At 39.9% G+C, this 24273-nt stretch overlaps 1 protein-coding gene across 1 annotated transcript in view; it reads right to left on the reverse strand.

Moving 5' to 3' along the window:
* Nucleotides 1–24273, reverse strand: part of CATSPERE (catsper channel auxiliary subunit epsilon) — a 161869-nt gene that overhangs the window by 27261 nt on the left and 110335 nt on the right. The window contains exons 12-18 of the mRNA XM_070768097.1: nt 22764–22822; nt 19751–19826; nt 15486–15538; nt 13097–13147; nt 12180–12213; nt 12031–12110; nt 2551–2650 (exon numbers count right to left, since the gene is read on the reverse strand). Coding sequence (XP_070624198.1) covers nt 2551–2650; nt 12031–12110; nt 12180–12213; nt 13097–13147; nt 15486–15538; nt 19751–19826; nt 22764–22822 — 453 coding nt within the window. The remainder of the gene's footprint in view (nt 1–2550; nt 2651–12030; nt 12111–12179; nt 12214–13096; nt 13148–15485; nt 15539–19750; nt 19827–22763; nt 22823–24273) is intronic.

The following is a 24273-nucleotide window of genomic DNA, read 5'->3' on the forward strand; positions in this document are numbered from 1 at the left end:
TTCCTCTTTTAATTTCATGTATTTTTAAAGACTTATCTGTTGTTAAGTTTCATGTTTTAAATGCTATTTCCATTGTATTCAGAATTTTAGGTTTGAAATTATTTTCTTTCAGTAGCTTAAAATAGTTTTGTTCAAAGACTTCTGGCTTTTATTGTTTCTATTGAGAAATTAGCTTTAAACCTTACAGTTGCTTTTTTGAAGGTAACTTATCTTTTTTGCTCTACTTTAAAGATTTTTCCCTTTGCTTTTGATTTTAGAAATTTTACTGTGGTGTTTCTAGACACAGATTACTTTTTCTATGCTTTGATGTCTTTCATCAGTTTTGGAAAATGTTGCTTCTGAGCAACACTTTTTTTTTTAAGGATTCCAGTTCTTAGAGCTTAGCATTGAAGATCTCCTTTATGTTTTTTCCTATATTTGAAATCAGTTTATCTCTCTGTGTGTAATTCTGGATATTTCCCTCTGATCTCTCCTCTAGATGACTAATTCTATTTTCAGTCATCACTCCCAACAGTTGAGTTCCTAATTTCAGTTATTGCAGTTTTAATTTCTTTTTTGTAGAACTGATCAGCAGCTCAGAATCAGGCATGGATAAGGCAGAAAGATAGATGTTTAAATTTGCTATAACACTGAATGAGAATAATACTGAGGAAAGTGACATATGACTTGGCAAGACAGTAGCTGGAGGACTGAACCATGGAATTCAAGTTAGATAGGAAATGAAGAGAAGAAAAATGGGAGAAGTAGAGAGGAAGAAAGCAGAAGGCTCAATATAGTGGATATCTAGAGTGTGTGAGAAAAAGTGAGAGGCTACAGGGTTGAGGGGTGAGGTCAGAGACTAAAATATTTACATTGAAATGTAATTTTAATAGAGGGAGCTACATTAGTCTGCTTTGCTTCAATAGTAGCCCTGGTTTTCAGGGGTTTTATACATGAAATGTTTAATTCTTGATCACACATAGTCCAGTGCAGATGTTCCTGGCAGTGACTCCTATGGGTGATTCTCCTCAAAGAAGTGAATTAAAAACTCAGACTTTTAAAATCTAATGGCTTCTTAAAGTTCCCTGTCTCTTTCATCCAGTTCTCATCTTTGATTGTCGCTATACTATATTGACATGTGAAGGAAGATGGGAAGCATGGAGGATCATGTGAAGTTCTTGAGCACTTCTTCCTGGACACGTATAACTTCTGCTCATATTCCAGTGTTAAGAAGCATGGCCCCACTTAGTGGCAAATGAGGCTGGGAAATGTAGTCTCTGTTTAGAAAGCTAGCTTCTTTCCAGCAATAACCCTACATGGTGGCTGGCAGAATTGTAATTGTTTTCAGGACAAGGGAGAAATAATCAAGTAACCAAGTATATGTCAGCAAGTAGGGATAGGGTAGATAACAACTGGATGATAGAAGCATTGAATTGTGTTTTACTCAGGGGAGGAGATAATGATCTGGAAATGATACTGTGAATTAGGAAGAATGTAAATTCTTCATTCCTTAAGTATATAGGGTAAGAGAAAGAGTACCCTTGGTTTGATAGAAACATGGGGATAATTGTATTCTCTGAGGAATGTTTGTTGAAGATGGATCTAGGGTTTTTAATCTTAAGGTATGTTAGAAAGGTTTGAGGTGGTAAAGAGTAATGGAAAACTTAGCCAAGGTTTAAGAAGGATAGAATAGTACAGGGGTGAGACTGTGAGGAGGAAATAGGCCCCCAAACCATGCATATTGGACCCTGAACAAGTATGGGAGGAATGTATGATGGGATGGATTTCTTTGCTCAAATAATTATAGTAATGTGGAGGGGGTAGCCGGTGGAACTCTTGTCTCTGGGCAGGTTCTATTTCTTGGAGAATGAAGGTCTCTGATAGATGAGAAAGTTAATTTGGAAGGAGTCATCCTGGTTTTGCTTGACATCTCTGACAAATCTCAGGAGTCAAGGCTGTTCACGCTCCGGCGTGATGCGTGGCCCTCCAGGACAGAAAGCCCCACACAGCAGGGATGAGTGAAGTGTGCTGGTCTTAGTAGTCAGGCCTTTCTGCCGTGGCCTGCAAAGTGAACAGGCAGAATGACAGGGATTCACTGTGGAGGCGGAGGCTCACCAGTCACTGAGGATGAAGGAAAGCCAGGAGAGGAGAGCGTGGTGACCGTGAAGCCAAGGTCAATGGGTCAAATGCTGCAAACAAATCCAGTGAGATGAAGCCTACAGTGTATCCATTTGATTTAGCATGAATATGATGATTGGCCGAAAGCCAAAGGCAGACCCATAAATAATCAAACATTAAATACTATGTGGAGAGAAAATAAAATAGTACTAATTGCATCATCCTACTATAAACATTACCTTTTCTGACCCCTTTTGCTCTATGTGACACTGATTTCTTTTCTCATAAATGAATTATAGTAGTCATAGAATTTAAGCCAGAGGTAGTATTTTTTTTCCCCTGCCTACAGCTGACTGGTTCTGTTTTCCTTAAATAACTTATACATTGATTTAAAATAGAAAGACTTGTCTAATTTTGCATGCTAAATTCTATTTAAATCCAAAAATGTCATACCTTCTTCATAGTATTATTAAAGCTATAGTCATCCCTGCCATGTATTTCCCACACTATGAAATTTACTTCAACATCTTCAACATAACCATTGTCATTGTATCTGAAATACAAAATAACAGTTTAGCGTAGAAGAGTTAAGAGCTCCAGATTTTAAGATAGATGGGCTTAGGGTTAAATCCTGTCTTTATCACTAAGCTTTGTGATCCTGCAGAAATTACTTAAACTCTTGAAGCCTCAATTTTCTTATCTATAAAGTACCTACTGTGTAGGCTTCCTTCAGCTCTCAAAAACTAATAGTAACGAAGCAGAAATTTTTTATTTTTTAAAACAGTTGCAACCATATATTGATGAGGTGAGTGAAAGTGAAAGTTGCTCAGTCGTATCTGACTCTTTGCAAGTCTGCAGGCCAGAATACTGGAGTGGGTAGCCTTTCCCTTCGCCAGGGGATCTTCCCAACCCAGGGACTGAACCCAGGTCTCCCACATTGCAGGCAGATTCTTTACCAGCTGAGTTACAAGGGAAGCCCAAGAATATTGGAGTGAGTATTCTATCCCTTCTCCAGTGGATATTCCCGACCCAGGAATTGAATCGGGGTCTCCTGCATTGCAGGTGGATTCTTTATCTACTGAGCTATCAGGGAAGCCCAAGAACAATCAAAAATCATAAAATCATATTTCCTGTTCCTCCCCCCCCCCCACCATTCCTTTGATATTCAATTTTAATCACGAATATTATCTTTTTTAATGTTTGCCTTCATACAATTAAAAGTGCTTACATTTCTACCAAAAAATATATATATATGATTTAAATAAAAAAGATCTTAACTCTTGAGCAGGCGTCGGTTGACACTCATGAAAAGCAAGAAGCTACAGTGTCATCTAGTGGCAATAACAATGAATTGCATAACCCGTGCTTTCTGGGTTTATAATAATCTTTAATGTTCTATTCATTTCATTGAGAATACCAGGCAAAAATACTTGCCCATGTAAGCATGGCTTATTTTCATTAAACTTTGTTAATGTAAGATATAATACTAATTAAACCCCAGAGACTAATGAATGTTACTACATTTTGTAACTCTTCCCTACAATTTGTAACTTCTCCACTATGGCAGTTCCACTTTTGGAATTGGGAAGGAGAGAGCTCTCTATTGATCCATTAGACATATGTTTACAATCCTGTGTGGTCACTACAGATAGCTCATTATATTAATCATGTCTTTTACTTTCTGAAAAGTGGTGCTTAATATGTGGGGACTTGCTTACCTTGGAGGGACTGCCCTACCCAGGGTTAATTCCTGGTAAACCAGGAATGCCTTTCATACACAAACCATCCAACCCAGAACCCTGGACACTGAGGCTTACTGATCTCAGCTCGGATTGTCCTTCCATAGATGTCCAACTCTGGAAGCCCCACAGTCTGTAGCCCACCCAGAACCCACCTCCTTTATGAGTTGTCACACTGGCCCACTCTCCATCCACCTGCTTTAATCACCCCAAGACGAGGTACTAGACAGCTAGACTGCCCAGAGCCCACTGAAATTACTCAAAATAGCCAATTCTAACCTGCTTACCCTGTCTCTTCCATTCCTTCCTACAGAAAACACAGTAAAGACTTAGCTCTGTCTTCCCCTCACTCCCTCTCCTGACAGGTCCTGGTGCTTCCACATGAGGTCCTACATGATGTGCTGTGCCTCCTGTTTCTTGGGATTGTTATTTATAATAAACTTCTTCCTTCATGACAGTCATTCCCATGTCTGTGTGTCTTACCATATCTGATTAAATAAATCTTGAGTAGCCCTAAAACACCCCTAATATCTGCTATTGAACATCCTGAATCACAGTAGAGCAATTATGTCCCTCTGTTCTTTCTGGGTTGCTTCTGTAGCACCAAATTCTAGTTTGGGATGGGTTATCATGGGAATTGATAATAAAGAGGCAGCTGGGATGACATTCCCAGCTGAATCATACTTCTAAGACTTGCTTTATTCTTGTTAGTATTTGATAGTGAATCTGTTATTTTATCTGTAAAATTCTGCCCAACCTTGTTCCTAAGCCATTTTCTACAAAGGTAAGGCATTTATTATAATCTAGAGACCTAGCTGCTGCTGCTAAGTTGCTTCAGTTGTGTCCGACTCTGTGCGACCCCATAGACGGCAGCCCACCAGGCTCCCCGTCCCTGGGATTCTCCAGGCAAGAACACTGGAGTGGGTTGCCATTTCCTTCTCTAATGCATGAAAGTGAAAAGTGAAAGTGAAGTCGCTCAGTCATGTCCGACTCCTAGCGACCCCATGGACTGCAGCCTACCATGCTCATCTGTCCATGGGATTTTCCAGGCAAGAATATTGGAGTGGGTTGCCATTGGACTACATACTAATTTCCTAGTGACCACCCCTATCTTGAGGCGCCCAAATTTGCTTCTGGTAAATACCTAATTGAATACTGGGTTATTAACTATGTATTGCTATAATCCAGTTGAACTGGACACTGAGGCTTATTGATCTGACTGTCCCTCTGTAGTTGTTTAGTCACTAAGTTGTGTCCAACTCTTTTGCTGCCCCATGGACTGTAGCCTGCTAGGCTCCTCTGTCTAGGGGATTTCCCAGTCAAGAATACTGGAGTGGGTTGCCATTGCCTTCTCCAGGGGATCTTCCCCACCCAGGGATTGAACTCAGGTCTCCTGAATTGGCAGACGGATTCCTTACCACTGAGCCACATGGGAAGCCCATCCCACTGTACTTAACCTCAACTATTTGGTTAATTATCTTAGGAGAGTTGGAGTCAACAAGCTTTATCAAGTGATTCCTTGTCGCAGAGATACAAAAGGTTACCCCTAGAGAAAAGTACTGCTGCAATAGTCCAAAGTAGTGCTGCTCTAAAAGGCCACTTTCTGACCCCAACCTCTTCCATCTTTCACATCCTCACACCTGCCCCTTGACCTCTTAAGCACCTCCATTCCCCTTATTCCCCTCTGCTTCTCTGCTGCATAGAAGTTCCTTTCCAGCTGCTCTTCCTCTCCCACTCAGCCCAATCTCATGGTTGATCATCTGACCCGCTGTCTCCCACCAGCACCCTGGATACACTCAGTTATTCTTCCCCTCGCATCCAAGGTCTAACCTAAACCGTGGGTGTTACCTATGCCTTCTTCAGCTGTGTTTGTGATACTTGGGAAGTTCAGCGTGTGTGAGGATTGGACCCGCTCATGGTATCTTACCTCAGTTGTGCCTTTGCTGTTGTCCAGTGATCTTTTTACACGCCCTTAGCCAGCTCCTCTTCATTTTACCCTCAGTGACCTTTGACATTCTCCTGAAGTCCCCTCCTCAACCCCTCCCTTCTCTCAGTTTACAGATGACCCTCCTTTCTACTTGGTGTGAGTAAACTGGGGCTATCAGACATGACCTCGCTCAACTTCTACATTCCTATCTCCAAACTAGTCATCTTTACTTCTTCCCTCTGAATCTCAGGGGCTTCCCAGATGGCATAACGGTGAAGACTGTGCCTGCCAATGCAGGAGACGCAAAACTCAGTTTCAATCCCTAGGTTGGAAAGATTCGCTGGAGGAGGAAATGGCAACTTACTCCAGCATTCTTGCCTGGAAAATTCCATGGACAGAGGAAGCTGGTGGGCTACAGTCCATAGGGTCGCAAAGAGCTGGACGTGACTGAGCAACTGAGCACACATGCAGCCCCGGTCTCAGAGAATGGATTATCCTTTGAACCTTGCCACCCGGGCCTGTGATCCTACTTCCCCAGCTGTCTTCATGGACCTTGCTCCTATAGCTTAGGCGCTTATTTTATTTTAATTAGGTATTTCAAATATACGGAGATTAATGTGAAAATTATTATTTATCATTTCCATCCAGGTTGTGTACTTTACTTATATATAAATGTGTCCATAAATCATGTATATTATTGATTTATGGGTTTGAAAATGTACATACATGATATTATACTGTAATTATCTTTTGGTGACTTTTTTTTCCACTCAATACTAGGTTTTGAGATAAACCCACAGAAATTTCCAGTCTCTTGATCTGTTTTCCTCATCAGTGGGTCCCTCCTGATCTCTCTTCCTTCCCTACCCAACCTGGAATTCATGGCTGATCATTTGATTCCCTCTTACAAGTATCACAGCTCATTCATTTTAACTGCTATTTGGCATTCTGTTGTCTAACTACGTAAGGTATTCATCCAAATGTTTGCCATATTTTACCACAATTCTTAAAAATCTGTACTTAAAGACATAAAAAACAAACATTTCAACCACTTGTCTTTTTTACTTTGTTTATGATGTCATTTAGTGCAGATTTTAAAAAATTGCCATTGCATCAAAAAGAATAAAGTACCTAGGAACAAACCCACCTAAGGAGGCAAAAGACCTCTGAAAACTATAAGATACTAGTGAAAGAAATCAAAGATGACACAAACAGATGGAGAGCAATATCATGTTCAATATTGGAATAATCAATGTTGTCAAAATGACTGTACTACCCAAGGCAACCTACAGATTCAATATAATACCTATCAAGTTACTGATAGCATTTTTTGCAGAATCAGAACAAAAATTTTTACAATTTGTATGAAAATCCAAAAGCCCCTGAATAGCCAAAGCAATAGCCAAAGAACACAGCTGGAGGAATCAAACTCCCTGACTTCAGACTATACTACAAAGCCACAGTAATCAAGACAGTATAGAAATCCCAGAAATAAACCAATTCACCCTATGGTTAATTAATCTATGACAAAGGCAAGAGTATACAAGAGAGAAGAGACCATCTCTTCAATAAGTAGTACTGAGAAAACTACACGGCTACATGTAAAATAATGAAATCAGAACATTCTCTAACACCCTACCCAAAAATAAACTCAGGATATATTATAGATCTAAACATAAGACCAGATACTATAACACTGTTAAAGGAAAACATAAGGAGAATATTCTCTGACATAAATCACAGCAAAGATCTCTTTTTTTGGTCCACTTCCTAGAGTAATGGAAATAAAAATAAACAAATGTGGCCTAATGAAACTTAAAAGCTTTTGCACAGCAAAAGAAACCACAGACAAAATGAAAAGATAATCCACAGAAAGGAAGAAAACGAAATTTGCAAATGAAGTGACCAAAGAGGGATTAATCTCCAAAATATACACAGTCCATGTAGCTCAATATTAAAAAAAAAAAAACAATTAAAAAAATGGGTGGAAGATCTAAAGACATTTCTCCAAAGAAGACAGACATGCAAACGAACAAGAGGCACATGAAAAGATGCTCAACATGGCTAATTATTAGAGAAATACAAATAAAAACTACAATGAGGTATTCCCTCACACAGTTCGGAATGGCAATCCTCAAAATATCTACAAACAATAAATGCTGGAGAGAGTGTGGAGAGAAGGGAACCTTCCTACGCTGTTGGTGGGAATGTAAATTGGTACAGTCACTATGGAGAACAGTATGGAGAGTCCCTAAAAAACTAAAAATACAGCTACCATATGACCCTGCAATCCCACTCCTGAGCATATATCTGGAGAAAATCATGTTTTGAAAGGACACCTGCAACCCAGTATTCATTGCAGCACTGTTTACAATAGCCATGACATGGAAGCAACCTAAATGTCCTTCGATAGAGTGATAAAAAAAGATGTGGTGCATATATGCAGTGGGATATTACTCAGCCATTAAAAAGAATGAAATAACGCCATTTGCAGCAACATGGATGGACCTAGAGATTGTCATAGTGAGTGAAGTAAGTCAGACAGAGAAGGAGAAATACTGTATGACATCCTTATATAGAAATCTAAAAAGAAATGATACAAATGAACTTACACAACAAAGAGACTCACAGACTTAGAGAATGAACTTATGGTTGCTGGGTAAAAAGATAGGGGAAAGGGATAGGTAGGGAGTTTGGGATGGACATGTACACACTGCTATATTTTAAAATGGATAACCAACAAGGACCTACTGTATAGCACAGGGAACTCTGCTCAATGTTACGTGGCAGCCTGGATGGGAGGGGAATTTGGGGGAGAATGGATACATGTATGTGTATGGCTGAGTCCCTTTGCTGTTCACCTGAAACTATCACAATATTGTTTGTTAACTGGCTATACCCCAACGCAAAGTAAAAAGTTAAAAAAAACAAGTCATGGAGAAAATAATCAACTAAGAAATTAAGGAAGAGCTACCAGTGAGGTAACAGGAAAAGCAGGAAAATATGACATCCTGGAATCCCAATAAGGAAGATATTTTAAGTAGGAGGAAATGATCAACCATGTCAGTTCTTGTTAATGAGATAGAGTAAGATGAGACCTGAGAACTGACCATTGAGTTAGCAATACGGAGGCCGCTGGCCACACTGGCTGGCAACGTCAGTGGAGGGGTGGGGGGTAAAAGCCTGACTGAGAAAGATCTGGGAGAGGATAGGAGAAGAGTTGATGACAACGAGTATAGTAGCTAGAGGAGTAGTGGAGACAAAGGGAGGGTTTTTGGTTTTGTTTTGGTTTCAGTGAAGGGAAGAACTGCATATTTGTGTGATGATCTAGTAGGGTAAAGTTGATTATGCAAGAGAAAAGGGAAAATTTCAGAAACAGTGATCTTAATTAGGAAAGGGGGCAAGGATCCAGTTCACAAATGGAGGCCTTAGATACCCATATACTTTATCTATGGTGATAGGAAGACAGCCAGAGTTAATGGGTACAGATGCTTGAAGACGGATAGATAATAGCCGTAGAAGCTTGTGGAAGATCTCTTCTGATTGATACCAGCTTTGACTTATTCACCTTCTTTATTCTTTCCCTCATCACTTTCATCTACCAGTTATCAAGCCCTGCCTGTTATTATCACTGATTTTCTTATAAGTGATCCCTCTGTGTCTTTGTTGCTGTCTCAATCATTTTTTTTTCTCCCTGTACTACTAATACAGTTTACTACCTGGTCTCCTTCCTTAGACTTGGTTCCCTGAAATCTACACATCTCTCAGAGACAGCAAATATTTAATCATGCCACCCTACAATAAGAATGGCTAGAAACCATAAAAGGGAATGCATCTGAGTCAGTTCTAATGAGATGGATGAACCTAGAGCTTATTATAGTGAACTAAGTCAGAAAGAGAAAAACAAGTATCATTTATTAACACATGTATATGGAATCTAGAAAGATGGTGCTGATAAACCTATTTACAGGGCAACAATGGAGATGCGGACATAGAGAACAGATGTTTATGGACACGGGCAACAGGGAGGAAGGAGAGGGTGGGACGAATGGAGAGAGTAACATGGAAGCATATATGCTACCATGTGTAAAACAGATAACCAAGGAGAATTTGCTGTATGACTTAGGGAACTCAAACTGGGGCTCTGTAACAACCTAGAGGTATGGGAAGGGGAGGTTAAGGAGGGAAGTTAAAGAGGGAGGGGACGCACATGTATACCTATGGCTGATTCATGTTGATGTATGGCAAAGGTAAATAAAATATTGTGAAGCAATTTTCCTTCGGTTAAATAAGTTTTTTGGGAAAAAAAAAAAAAAAAAGAATGGCTAGAAAGCCTTCCATGGTCTGGACTCTCCCTAGCTAGTTTCTCAGCCTTTTCTCCTGACACATCATGACTCATTTTGTGCTCCAATTACATTATACCACTTGAACTATGAAATTTCTTCCTCTATCACTTCTGCTTGCAAGGCTTATTCAGTGGAATTCCCTGTTACCTTCCCCACTTCTTTCCTCCCCTGCCTTCAGCTAAATATTATCCTTTAAGCCTCAGTGACTCAGCTCTAATGCTCTGGGAACACTTTGCAGAGCCCCTCTCCCTTCCGTAGCTCAATTGGATTCCTTTCTTTTCAGTACCAACAACCCATCTACTCCTTTCTATTGTCCCATTTAGCATATTAGTTCACATCTAATTTATCAGATTCTTGAGAGCAGAAATCCTGTCTTACTCATCTTTGAATTCCCAGTGCCTAGCACAGTAATTGGTGTAAATTAGGTGTTTAATCACCGATTAAACATGAACTTTGGACATGAACTTTGGCAAACTCTGGGAGATGGTGAGGGACAGAGAAGCCTGGCATGCTTCCATGGGGCATGCTTCCATGGCATATGTCCATGGGGTCACAAAGAATTGGACATGACTAAGTCACTGAACAACAACAGGTGTTTAATAATGATGACATGAGATGATTTGAGACTGGTTCCAAACAGGAAAAGCAGTACATCAAGGCTGTATATTGTCACCCTGCTTATTCAACTTAGATGCAGAGTACATCATGAGAAACGCTGGGCTGGATGAAGCACAAGCTGGAATCAAGATTGCTGGGAGAAATACCAATAACTTCAGATATACAGTTGACACCACCCTTATGGCAGAAAGTAAAGAGGAATTAAAGAGCCTCTTGATGAAAGTGAAAGAGGAGGCTGAAAAGTTGGCTTAAAGCTCAACATTCAGAAAACTAAGATCATGGCATCTGGTCCCATCTTCATGGCAAATAGATGGGGAAACAGTGGAAACAGTAGCTGGCTTTATTTTGGGGGGCTCCAAAATCACTGCAGATGGTGACTGCAGCCATAAAATTAAAAGACACTTACTCCTTGGAAGGGAAGTTATGATCAACCTAGACAGCATATTAAAAAGCAGAGACATTACTTTGCCCACAAAGGTCTGTCTAGTCAAGGCTATGGTTTTTCCAGTGGTCATGTATGGATGTGAGAGTTGGACTATAAAGAAAGCTGAGCTCTGAAGAACTGATGCTTTTGAAATGTGGTGTTGGAGAAGACTCTTTAGAGTCCCTTGGAGGGACCGGTTGTGAGGAAATCCAACCAGTCAATCTTAAAGGAGATGAGTCCTGAAGTTTTCTTTCGAAGGACTGATGTTGAAGCTGAAACACCAATACTTTGGCCACCTGATGCAAAGAGCTGACTTGTTGGAAATGACCCTGATGCTGGGAAAAGATTGAAGCCAGGAGGAGAAGGGGACGACAGAGGATAAGATGGTTGGATGGCATCACCAACTCAATGGACATGAGTCTGGGTAAACTCCAGGAGTTGGTGATGGACAGGGAGGCCTGGTGTGCTGCGGTCCATGATGTCGCAAAGAGTCAGACACAACTGAGCAACTGAATTGAACTGAGCTGAAGAGTGCATGTCTCTGGGAGAGAGCATTAAGGGGGAGGTAGTTCCTAATGGGGAGGGGTACTGTAGGTTGAGGAGAGGTTTAGAGAGGATAAAGCAAGGGTTAGCTTCTGTCTGCATCCCTGAGAAGAGTTTCAACCCTCTTACCCACCTATGCCTCAGCTTCTAAATTGTAACCTCCCTCATGCATGGACCACAGATCATCCAATTTTGTATAACTAGCACTGAAAACCCAGTGATGCATATGTTGGGTGCTCAAAATATTTATTATTAAATACATGATTAATTAGGCTTCTTTTCATAATTTTGAAACTTTCAAAAGTGAGTTAAAATTTTTAGTGAGAATATACTTACAGTTGAACCAAAGGGTGAAACTTTTCTCTGAAATCAACTTTCAATGGGCAGCCATATTTGTCCCAATTATATTTTACTCTCTAGAAGAGGAAAAAATGCTTTAGTTGTTTTCTATATTTGGCTGATTGACAGAATTATAGTTTTCTTACCAATGGTTTAGATGGTCGATCCCTCAGATATGACCTGTAAAAAAATTTTTTTTTGTTACTTAGAATCTTTCCTCTTCTCAAGCTTAAAAAAATTTAAACCATTACTTTGCTTAGGTAAAGAGGTATCACAAAAAAGTCAAACAGATGACCATAATTACAAAATACTCCTAAAATACGTGGAGGTTAAAAAACACATTTCTAAATAACACATGGATCAAAGATGATCCCCTCAAGAGAAGTTTAAAAAATACACTTAACTAAATGAAAATGAAAACACAACTTATCAAAACTTGTTAGTGAGCGAGTGAAGTCGCTCAGTCCTGTCTGACTCTTTGCGACCCCGTGGACTGTAGCCCACAGGGCTCCTCCTGGATTGTAGCCCACCAGGCTCCTCCGTCCATGGGATTCTCCAAGCAGGAACACTGGAGTGGGTTGCCATTTCCTTCTCCAGGGCATCTTCCCGACCCAGGGATCGAACCCAGGTCTCCCACATTGCAGGCAGATGCTTTAACCTCTAAGCCACCAGGGAAGTCAGCAAAATCAGTGCCTAGAGGTAAATTTATAGCAATAAATGCATATATCAGAAAAGACTGGTGCTAATAGGAATAAATACAAACTAATCATAAATTGAGTGAGTGAAGTTGCTCAGTCGTCTCGTTAAAGCATCTGCCTGCAATGTGGGAGACCTGGGTTCGATCCCTAGGTTGGGAAGATCCCCTGGAGAAAGAAATGGCAACCCACTCCAGTATTCCTGCCTGGAGAATCTCATGGATGGAGGAGCCTGGTGGGCTACAGTCCACGGGGTCGCAAAGAGTTGGACACAAGTGAGCGACTTCACTCACTCACTCACTCAATCATAAATTATTGATAGTACATTAATATACAAGTCAATGCTTACATTAGAAAATATTGCTTACTGTTCAATGATGTAAAAAAAATCATGCTGAAGACATTCTTTTTTAGTAAATCTACAAGAAATAAAATACAATGAAGTTGTAATATCATCATTCCTTATTTATTAGCACAAAGATTTAATTGTTTAACTCAGTGATTTTTAAACTCGAAGGTATCACAGAATCATCACTTATTGAATTAGAATCTCTGGGATTGGTGTGTGGGCCTAGCATTTCTATTTTCACAAACATTTCTGAAGGTGCCAGAATTAGAAATATACTGATTTACCTCTTATATTTGATACATGTGAAAAATTTGTGGAAAATCTATCAAAGTAAAGACAAATTTCTTTGGACTGTTTTATTTTTCATAATTTTTAAAAACACAGTTCTAACTGCTACTAGAGCCTCAGCTGTGCAGGTAAGGATCCATTTTAATGATTCACATAATTTCTAGTTAGGGTTTATGCAGATATAAGGCTATCATGGTCTATGAAATGATAAAGAGTTTTTGGTAAGTTATATTCATTTGATCATTTTTGCTGACTGCTTCCAGTGTAACTCAGAAGGAACCCTGGACACCATAGTGTTTATTTTATATAGAAAATTAAAACCTGGGACCACCTCCAACCCTGAACTCAAATTTGATCCCAAGAGATGCCCTCTTTCATTAACACCTCTCCTGCCAGAAGGATCATGGGGCTCATAGCTCTCCTTTGTGGACTGTGAAAACTTAGGCGCACCACAACCTGAATTCAAGAAATTAAGGTCATTTTTAGAGGTCCAGAACAGTGGGTCATTGACTAAGAGATCTGGAAAAGGACCTGAAATGTGTGTTTTCTGACATGCTCTCCAGGTGATTCTGATGAGCAATCTAGTCTGACAAAAGCTCACTAAACCCTGCCAGAAACAGATGGATTCAAGTTGCTTTGCATCTCACTGAAGAAGGAAATCTACATGTAGTGATACTGCATGCAGGGGTACTGGGAATTGATTTTCGTAACCTGTTGCTCAGAGTGGGCTTTCCTGGTAGCTCAGATAGCAAAGCGTCTGCCTGCAATGCGGGAGACCTGGGTTTTGATCCCTGGGTCAGGAAAATCTCCTGGAGAAGGAAATGGCAACCCATTCCAGCACACTTGCCTGGAAAATCCAATGGACAGAGGAGCCTGGTAGGCTATAGTCCATGGGGTCGCAGAGTTGGACACGACTGAGTGACTTTATATATATATATATATATATATATATATATATATATATATATAGCCTAGAGCAGTTATTCTCAAATTTTAATGCCCCTACTAATCTGGAAATTTAGTTACAATAGAGATTCTGGTTCAGCAGGTATGATGTGAAACCTGAGGTTCTGCATTTCTAGTAAGTTCCCAGGTGATGCCAGTGCTGCTCCATAGATTATACTCTGAGGAGAAGGATGTAGACCATCCCAGAAACAAGATGCTTTAGGCTTTATAATCAGTTAGCTTTTGTGTTTTCTGGAAAAGGGTTTATGGGAGATGCAATTCCTTGCTAAATGAGATGGGAATATTTAATTATCTACCTGGCAACTAATTATGACAATTCAGCACTCAAACGATTATTAGAATGACAGATGAATAGACTTTTGTTTTGGATGAGAACATATCACTTTATAAATAGATTTAGATAGGTGTCAACGTCACCCCACCCTCACCATAACCACAGGAAAGGAACTGCAATGCGTTTCTGTCTCCATTTTACGCTCCAAACTCAGCTGCTTAAGTTTTGTGTACACTGACCTTATTCTCGCCCTTTAGAAGAAAGAACTGTGATGACACAAGTTCCAGTGTGCTTCATTGTGAACCGCAGTGAACTCAATACAAGTCACATCTTGGGATTCTCTGGAGGAAACACTGGCGGTTCCGTTAGGTTTGCTTTAAAAGACTTTCTCATGGAAAAGTATTTGAATCTATTTATGAAGTGACTTGCTTTCATCCATGGAAAAAGGTGCAGAAAATAGGCTTCTCTTGTGTGGTTATAAGTAGTTCTCTGACAGAAATGGAATTATAACTGGTTTGAGTAGAATGGACAACAGAGGTTAAGTGTTTCTCCCTCTCATTTCTCTGGAAATGAATTTACACTGAAGAGCTGAGAGAGGTAATGCAAAAGATGGAAACTGGCTTATGAAAAGGGAAGACAGAGAAAAATGCTGATAACAGAGAAAGAGTTTAAATCTTTTTCTCTTTTAGTCTGATTCAAATGTAATATTTGACTTGGCAAAGAGTTAAAACAAATCTGGTTTGAACAAATTGTCAATTTATTATGGATTTCATATGGACATGTCAGTCATTAGGTTAATATTATAACTAGTAATTACCTTTAATTTAACATTTGTTTTAAAACATAAAGAGTAAGACAAGTCAAGTGCAAATATACTTGCCCTTTAACAGCAATGAATTTACTAGCATCACAGCCAACAGATATTTGGAACACCTAAAGTAAAGTAATTTAGGGGATGAGTTTAGTGGTTCTAAATCACATAGTCTAAAATATTACTACAACTGAAAACAATTGCATTTTAAATCTGAAATAACCCTTTAAATGTAGAGTTTGGTTATTCTGCTCTGTGCTGTTTCCTCCTTTGATAGCTTTTTTTTCTTTCTTTGCTTTCTTTCACCCTTGGGGCTCACAAGCTCAAAGGTCAGGTCTCTGCTTTCTTACTTCTATATCAAAGAACCAATTTGATGTCATTTTTCACTAGCACCTCTACAATTGTGACTATTAACTCTGTGGTTCCAGCTTGCACCTGACTCACCTGGAAGGTTTCTGCAATACATTTAACTATGAATTTGACTTCTTTTTAGAACTGGAGTCCTCAACTTCCTCAACTGGGATAAGCAACTTCGATTTCTACTTGACTCCAGGACACCTTACTCATTGCTGTATACCCTGCCCATCTTCCCATCCTCCACCGCAGGCTTTCTAAGTGGGATCTAGACACTTGCCATCTGTTATAAACACGCCTTATATGTTGCATATTTTCACAAGGCAAATCTAAAAGAAAAAACCTTTAGGAATCAGGAGGGTAGGGTTAGAGAATGATGTCCAGTCAAGCTTGGTGGATTTAGAGAGTTGCACCTGCTAAACCAAGCCCTTCTGGTTTCATTAGAAAGGCATACTTCACAGCAGGAGTTTACGGATTTTATTCCTTGAACCACCTCATCTCACCCATAGGACCTGATTTGTTCTCTCAACAACTCTACCCACAGTCCTTGCTGTCTATCATCACTAAATCTTTTCCCATCAAATGTATTTAGACACATGGATCTGCCCTTTATCTTTACTGAGTTACCCATATAAGGTACATGGTTGGCTGAGGTCCTCAAGTTTTTCAGTTACAACACACTGTCACTTGATGATCTTATTTGTAACATCTCTTCTTTTCTGGGTCTTAGTTCACTAAAGTCATCCCTAACATCAGAATTAACAATCATGGCTAAGATTAAAAATATGAGTTGACCTGGAGGTGGCTCTTCAACAAGAGCATGGGTACTGAATGGGGGAAGCATGAATAAGCCTGTTGTGTAGGGTACCCACTGCTGGAGGACTGACACATCTTCCCTGGGACTGGTCATCTAATAGAGAAATTCTGACGTATAGCCCAAATGAGAATGATGAGTGTATTGGGTTTCTTTATTAACAAATATTTCTTTATCATTCTCTTAAGTACAGGGCAGAACTCCTCCTCCCTTAGCTCAGATCAGACACAGCATATTCCCCTCTAACTGGACAGAACAACTGAACTGAGACAGAAATTCTAAAGGCTTTCAACATAGAAATGTTGGAAGACAACGTATTAGTCAGTGTAGTCATCTCTCCCTGGGAAATTTCACTTTGAAAGGAATTATTATGTCCTTCTGGGGCCTGGCTTACTAGGGTGGCCTCACTGCATTCTGGTTCTTGGTGTATGGTTAAAAAACTGAGATGAAGCCTTGTTGGGGCTGCCAGTTCTATTTGCTGCTCTGCTGCAGGCTAGGAAGACTCAGTGACAAAGATGGCAGGCTCATGTTCAAATGGCTCACCCCATGAGCCATTTGGTCCAGCAGGCCTAACTTCATCCAACTAGAGAAGAACTCTGTGGGCCCTCTGTCTACAATACTTATCTGGGAGGCTGATGACTTGCTTACCAGTGGGGATGGGAGCACAAAAAGGGGTCCCTGTGGTTTAGAGCATACCTTGCAGTTGTGTACTGGTTTTTATTTTCTTGGCTAGCTAGTTAATTCAATTAACTGAATTCTTCATGTGGGTATGCCCCATTGTGCTCTGCCTGGTATATGTTTTCTTGCCACATTTTCCTATTGCCTAAAGGACTCTGGCATATTCCATCATCTACTATATGGCCTATTCTCCATTCTATTTCAGTGGGTAGGTCAATACAAACTATCTGAAATGGGCACAGATGGTGGTTAGATTTGAATGGTCCATGTCTTGGGGTGTGCCAAGGAAGAAACCAGTAATATTAGGTAATTACTCTGTGACAAGTACTATTCTGGGCATTTTACGTAAATTATCTCATATAATACTCTCAAAGTAGATAAATATTGTGAGATGGATATTACATTTCCCCTTTTATGAACGAGGCAGCCAAGACGCAGAGTTCTTAGGAGCTTCTTGAAGTCAGTAGGTGGCAGAGCTTGCATTTGAACTCTGGTTAGACAGTAAAGTGTCTGCCTACAATGTGGGAGAACTGGGTTTGATCCCTGGGTCAGGAAGATCCTCTGGAGAAGGAAATGGCAACCCACTCCAGTACTCTTGCCTGGAAAATCCCATGGATGGAGGAGCCTGGTAGGCTACAGTTCATGGGGTCGCAAAGAGTTGGACACGACTGAGCGACTAAACTTTCACTTTCACTTACATTAACATTGGGCTTCCCTGGTGGCTCAGGCAGTAAAGAATCCACCTGCAATGCAGGAGACCCAGTTTCGATCCTTGGGTCGGGAGGATCCCCTGGAGAAAGGAATGGCTACCTACTCCAGTATTCTTGCCTGGAGAATTCCATGGACAGAGGAGCCTGGTGGGCTACAGTCCATGGGGTTGCAAAGAGTCAGACATGACTTAGTGACTAACACTTTCACTCTAGATTAATATGTTTTATAATGCCTGGGCTGGGCAGGAGAGGGGGCATATCTCTAAATTAAGGAAAGAGATGGAGGAAATCATGGTGCTTCAGGGAGGCAACTTATATGGAATAAAGTGGAGCTAAAGATAGAGAAGGCAGACGGAGGCTGGGGCAGGAACTTGCTAGGTGGCAGGTTTTTGCTTCTTCAGCAGATTAAGCTGGGTAGGCAGCATGGTGGGTAAACGGGAAATGGTCAGTATGCATTTCTTGGGGAAGCAATGTGTTTCAGCTGTGCTCAAGGGTGGATCCCATCTGCCTTAATTCAAGGCTCCCTCTAAATTCATGGAGTCTTGCCCTGATAGGAACAGGCTCTTGGTGCCGAGGTCCTGAAGAGCAGGGCCTATGTCTCACTCAACTTTGAATTCTTCATGTGGGTATGCCCCATTGTGCTCTGCCTGGTATGTAGTGGGTGCTCAATATATGTTTATTGATTATTAGTTGGAATGAGAAAGAATAAAGAGAGGAGTCATCCCTCAGTGGGGAACAAACACTCAAAGGAGGTGGTAGTGGGTGGTTATCTGAACACCCCACTGCTACATAACATTGCTGTGCTTTTGTGTATGCCTCTTCCTTGAATCGGAAAAGGCAATGGCACTCCACTCCAGTACTCTTGCCTGGAAAATCCCATGGATGGAAGAGCCTGGAAGGCTGAAGTCCATGGGGTCACTGAGGGTCGGACACGACTGAGCGACTTCACTTTCACTTTTCACTTTCATGCATTGGAGAAGGAAATAGCAACCCACTACAGTGTTCTTGCCAGAGAATCCCAGGGACGGGGGAGCCTGGTGGGCTGCCGTCTATGGGGTCGCACAGAGTCGGACACGACTGAAGCGACTTAGCAGCAGAAGCAGCAGCAGAAGCAGCAGCTTCCTTGAATTCCCTTTGCATCTTCCTGCTCAACTTCTACTTACCCTTCAACAGTCATTTCATGTATCTTCTTTCCACTTTTCCCCTCCCAAATGAAATTCCTCACTCTTTCCTCTGGGCTATTTGATAACTGTGTATTTCACCTTCTCTTATACTAGTTTATGTTTTCCCCTTCAGAAAGGACTCTTTCCATCTTGGTAATTCCCATTACTTAGCACACAGGCTGAAACACAGAAACATGGTAGGCATGCAACAAAACTTTTTAAACGAAGAAATGGTCCATTTTTTAAGATAAATAAATGCAGCGTTGATACGGACATGACTAGCAGTCTTCTCTGACAAACCATATCCAAATTTGGCTGTTCTCATTAATTTCAGTTTTCCTCTACACAGTTTTATTTATATAAATATATAAATGCATTTTAAGATTAATTTTACATCTTTATGCATATTTATATTCTGAGGTAAATTCATGGAAGGCAGTAAGTAATCTAATCTTCTCTTTCCAAAGTAAAATAATGCTGTCTCTACAGTGAAATATTACAGAATGTTGCTACGTGTTAGGGGGAGTGGTATTGAATGGAGTTAATGTGTATTATTTAGTTTACCACCTGTATCTTATTGAAGAAAATTTTTTGGTCTTCTACTCTGTTACTTGCCTTTTGGGATATTGGACATGTTTTTGCAAGTTCACTGGGTCTCACGTGGACAAGCAGAAGACCTGTGTTCTCATATCTAGGAGAAACAACACATACAAATGACTGTAGAATCATAAGGGAGGGAGCCACAAGTCTGCTTTGTGTAGAACAGATGAAAGTCCCATTTTCAAGATGTGCTTGAACCCCCCACTGAGGAATCCTAGAGGCCTAGTGGTGGTGGTGACCGCCTGCTGCTTCTGCTAAGGTGCACTGCGGTCCTATCCTAAAGTCATTCCCATTTCATCGTGTCCCATATTTTGGCCAGCACAGGTCAGCACAATGGGAAGTAAAAATGAACTTCTATCAGCATTTCAGCCCTTCTGTTTCATTAACACCCTTAGTCTCCTGAGGATGGGACTTTGCTGCTAACATTGTTGCCTGCTTCCTGATGGTATTTCACAGCCTGCTTCCTGATGGTATTTCACAGCTATAGCTTCCCTGGTGGCTCAGTGGTAAAGAATCTGCCTGCCAATGCAAGAGACTCAGGAGACGTGGGTTCGATCCCTGGGTATGAAGATCTATCTCCAGTACTGTTGCCTGGGAAATCCTATAGACAGAGGAGCCTCGTGGGCTACAGTCTATGGGGTTGTAAGAATCAGACACGACTGAGTGACTAAACAACAATAACAACAAGCCATAGATTCCTTCTCTAGCCTCTACAGATTTCCTCCCATTGATAATGCCTTTGGAACAATAGATACTAAGTTATGAAATTAGTTTTCTGAACCTCATTATGCTGCACAATATGATCTGACTGGAAGCAAAAGGGAGATCAGACATCATGCCTTTGTAGATTAGGAAATGCACATGGGTCATTTCTGCTCAGGCAAAATAGGAGGTCTCAAAAGTTACAGAAGAAAAGTTTTGAAAGTATTATTCATTTCCTGCCCCTGCTAAGGTTTTTTACTTATTGAAAAAACTGGGATAAAACAAACACAAACTAACCACAGACAAATGTTCTCTTCCTTTCAGTATTCATTGTATTTTCCTATTTCTCATATATATATAATATGCTAAATAAGTAAGGATACAAATAGCACATTTTTGTATGTTTTAAATCACTATACAATATATCATCTGAAGCTGAAGCTCCAATACTTTGGCCACCTGATGCAAAGAAATGACTAACTAGAAAAGACCCTGATGCTGGGAAAGACCAAAGGCAGGAAAAGAAGGGGGCTACAGAGGGTGAGATGGTTGGATGGCATCATCGAATCGATGAACTCATCACCGAATGAGTTTGAGCAGATTCTGGGAGTTGGTGATGGACAGGGAAGCCTGGCATGCTGCAGTCCATGTGGTTGCAAAGAGTTGGACATGACTGAGGGACTGAGCTGAACTGATATGATATTTCATCAATTCTACGATACATTTTTATCTCTAACACCTTTGAAATCAGGAAGCATCTTACAATTATGCCAGTTACGACTTTCTCTCCCAATTTGATGGATTATTGGATTTGGTCTATTCAGTAATATAGTATAGATCTGTAAAAAGGACACTAAAGTAAACACTACATCTTCAATTTTCTACATAATTTTACTTATAGGTAGATTTTTTCCCACCAATTTCACAGTTTTTGGTATTTTTTTTTTCTCAGGTCTTGGACTGACCTAAAGTATCCTGGGCAATTTGATGTGTATTGTGAAGCAACAGAATTCTGAGTAAATATCCACAAAAACAAAAATACCCAAAGTAACCTCCCATGTGGCTCAGCGGTAAAGAATCTGCCAGCCAATGCTGGAGATGCAGGTTCGATTCCTAGGTTAGGAAGATCCCCTGGAGAAGGAAGTGGCAACCCACTCCAGTATTCTTGCCTGGGGAATCCTGTGGATAGAGGAGCCTGGCGAGCTACAGTCCATGAGGTTGTAAAAGAGTCTGACATCACTTAGCAACTAAACAACAACAATCCTGGACAATTTGACGTGTATTGTACAGCAACAGAATTCTGAATAAATACCCACAAAACCAAAAATACTCAAAGGAACTCAAGAGAAAAGTTGATGAGTTAGAGGGAAAGGGGTGTTTTGAGCCTCTCTTGACTACTGTGTTTAAAGTGGCATTTCCTTCCTATACTTCCTGGTGATACTCTACTGCGTCTTTCTGCTTTATTTTCTTAATAGCACTTAGAATTGTTTGGGGCCATCTTGTTTATTTATTTGATTACTTGCTGCTTGTCTTCTCCCACTGGAGATATATCTCATGACAGCAGTAACTCCATATTTCTTGTTCATCATGTGTTCTGAACACTTAGAGTGCCTGGCATGGAGCAGGCATGCAAACTCAGGTGGAGTAGCTGCAAACTAAAGAAAAATTGACTTTTTCCTAGAACAATGCCACTTTTCCAGAAAATATATTCAGTCAGGACATAATGATAACCTAATGCCTTAAAATACAATACCATGTTGGTTGCCTTCCTCCAGGAATTAAGTGGTTAACGGTGCTACCTTATTCCAAGATTCAGAAATTTATCTGACTCTAGTCATAATTAATGGGGCTTCCCTGGTGGGTCAGAGGTTAAAGCGTCTGCCTGGAATATGGGAGACCCGGGTTCGATCCCTGGGTTCGGAAGATCCCTTGGAGAAGGAAAATGGCAACCCACTCCAGCACTCTTGCTTGGAGAATCCCATTAGAGTTCTAGTTTTTGCTTAAGCATAGTATATAAAGACTTTGGGATGGGAATGAATGATAAAAGATGCTCAAAAATATTGAACTAAGAAATTGCCTGTTTTTTTTTTGTACCTTCAGTTGGATGAATAGCACCTTCAGATGGGTCATGTTTCCATTAAACTCAAGGAGTATTTTACATTTTTTCTATAGAATACTAATCTTGCATCTTTTGAGATATCTAAAAGAATTTGAAATCTGGACATTTAAAAGGATATGAGACCATTTAAATAAAACAATATGTACAAATCAATAACCTGAACAGCATATTTAATATTGAGTAGACTCTTTTAAAAGCCATACTTACTGCAACTTGAAATAATCATCCACTGCCTCATAATTTATATTCTGAGAAAATGTTATTGTCTGAAAAAGAAAATAAAAAAGTTTATATAAAGCAGGAAAATTGGGAATGGGGACAATGGATACTTTCAAGACAGATTTAAATCTTTCTCTAGGTAAAAAAATAATATTTAGCATTTTTCTAATTTGTTGTCTATCTCAGAAACTCCAATTATGTAGATATTCGATTTTCCTTGTTATATTCCTTTACTGTACTTTTTATATTATTATAGCTCTTTTATTTACATTGTTTCTCTCTCATTTAGCTTTTATTGTTGGAATGTTCTTATTTTTATTTTTCATTTATATCAGCATAGCAAGCTTTCACTTTCTTCTGTTTTCTAATAACCTGTTTCTGGACCTTTTAAATTCTTCTTTGAGGTTTTTAAATGATTACAGAAATCATATTGTCTATAGTTTTCGAGACTATGGGGAGTTATTTGCTTGATCTTTCCTCTGTTGTTTTTGAGTAATTTTTAAAAATGTCCGTTTGCCTTTTGCATATTTTCTTCCCTCTGAACCATGTTTCATCTCAGTTTTCAGTATCCTATATGGTTGCTATCATCTCAGGGTAAAGCCACTTATAGAACGTATATGATAACAAAGGCAGAAAATTATAAATTTCACATTTTTGAAGTATAGAAGCTATAATTTCTACATCCTTAAATTAGTTTCTGATAGTTCTTTGTCCTCTATCTATCTATCTATATATATCTTCAGAGAGGGCAGTTTGGTTTTGGTTAATCTGTTGTGATAACAGACTTTGTGTCTGTAAAACAATCTTAGTGAGGGACTTCTTGGTGGTCCAGTGGCTAAGACCTCGCACTCCTAATGCAGGGGGCCTGGGTTTGATCCCTGCAGCTAGTAGATCCCGTATGCTACAACTAAGACCTGGTGCAGCCAAATAAATAAATATTGAAAAAACCTTAGTGAAAAATCCTATTTCTTAAACAAAGTTTATTTACTTGTATGCTGGATACTAAGTTGAACGACATACAATATGCAATCTTTTATGATAAAGTTGACGCTATGAAAGTAATCACACTAAAAATAAATCACTTCAATGAGATATCGCCTCACACCAAAGTGGCTCTCATCAAAAAATCCACAATAAATGCTGGAGAAGGTGTAGAGAGAAGAGAACCCTCATTGTTGGTAGGAATGTAAATTGGTATAGCCACTATGGAGAACAGTGTGAAGGTTCCTTAAAAAATTAAAAATAGAGCTACCAGATGACCCTGCAATCCTACTCCTGGGCATATCTCTGGAGAAAAACATGGTCTGAAAGAATACATGCATTCTAATGTTCATTGCAGCACTATTTACAATAGTCAAGACATGGAAGCAACCTAAATTTCCATCAACAGAGGAGCAGATAAAGAAGATGTGGTACATATATGCAATGGGATATTACTCAGCCGTTGAGAAGAATAAAATAATGTATTTGCAGCAACACGGATGGACCTAGAGATTGT

The sequence above is a fragment of the Bos indicus genome, chromosome 16 (genome assembly GCF_029378745.1).
Source record: "Bos indicus isolate NIAB-ARS_2022 breed Sahiwal x Tharparkar chromosome 16, NIAB-ARS_B.indTharparkar_mat_pri_1.0, whole genome shotgun sequence".
Taxonomy (NCBI): Eukaryota; Metazoa; Chordata; class Mammalia; order Artiodactyla; family Bovidae; genus Bos; species Bos indicus.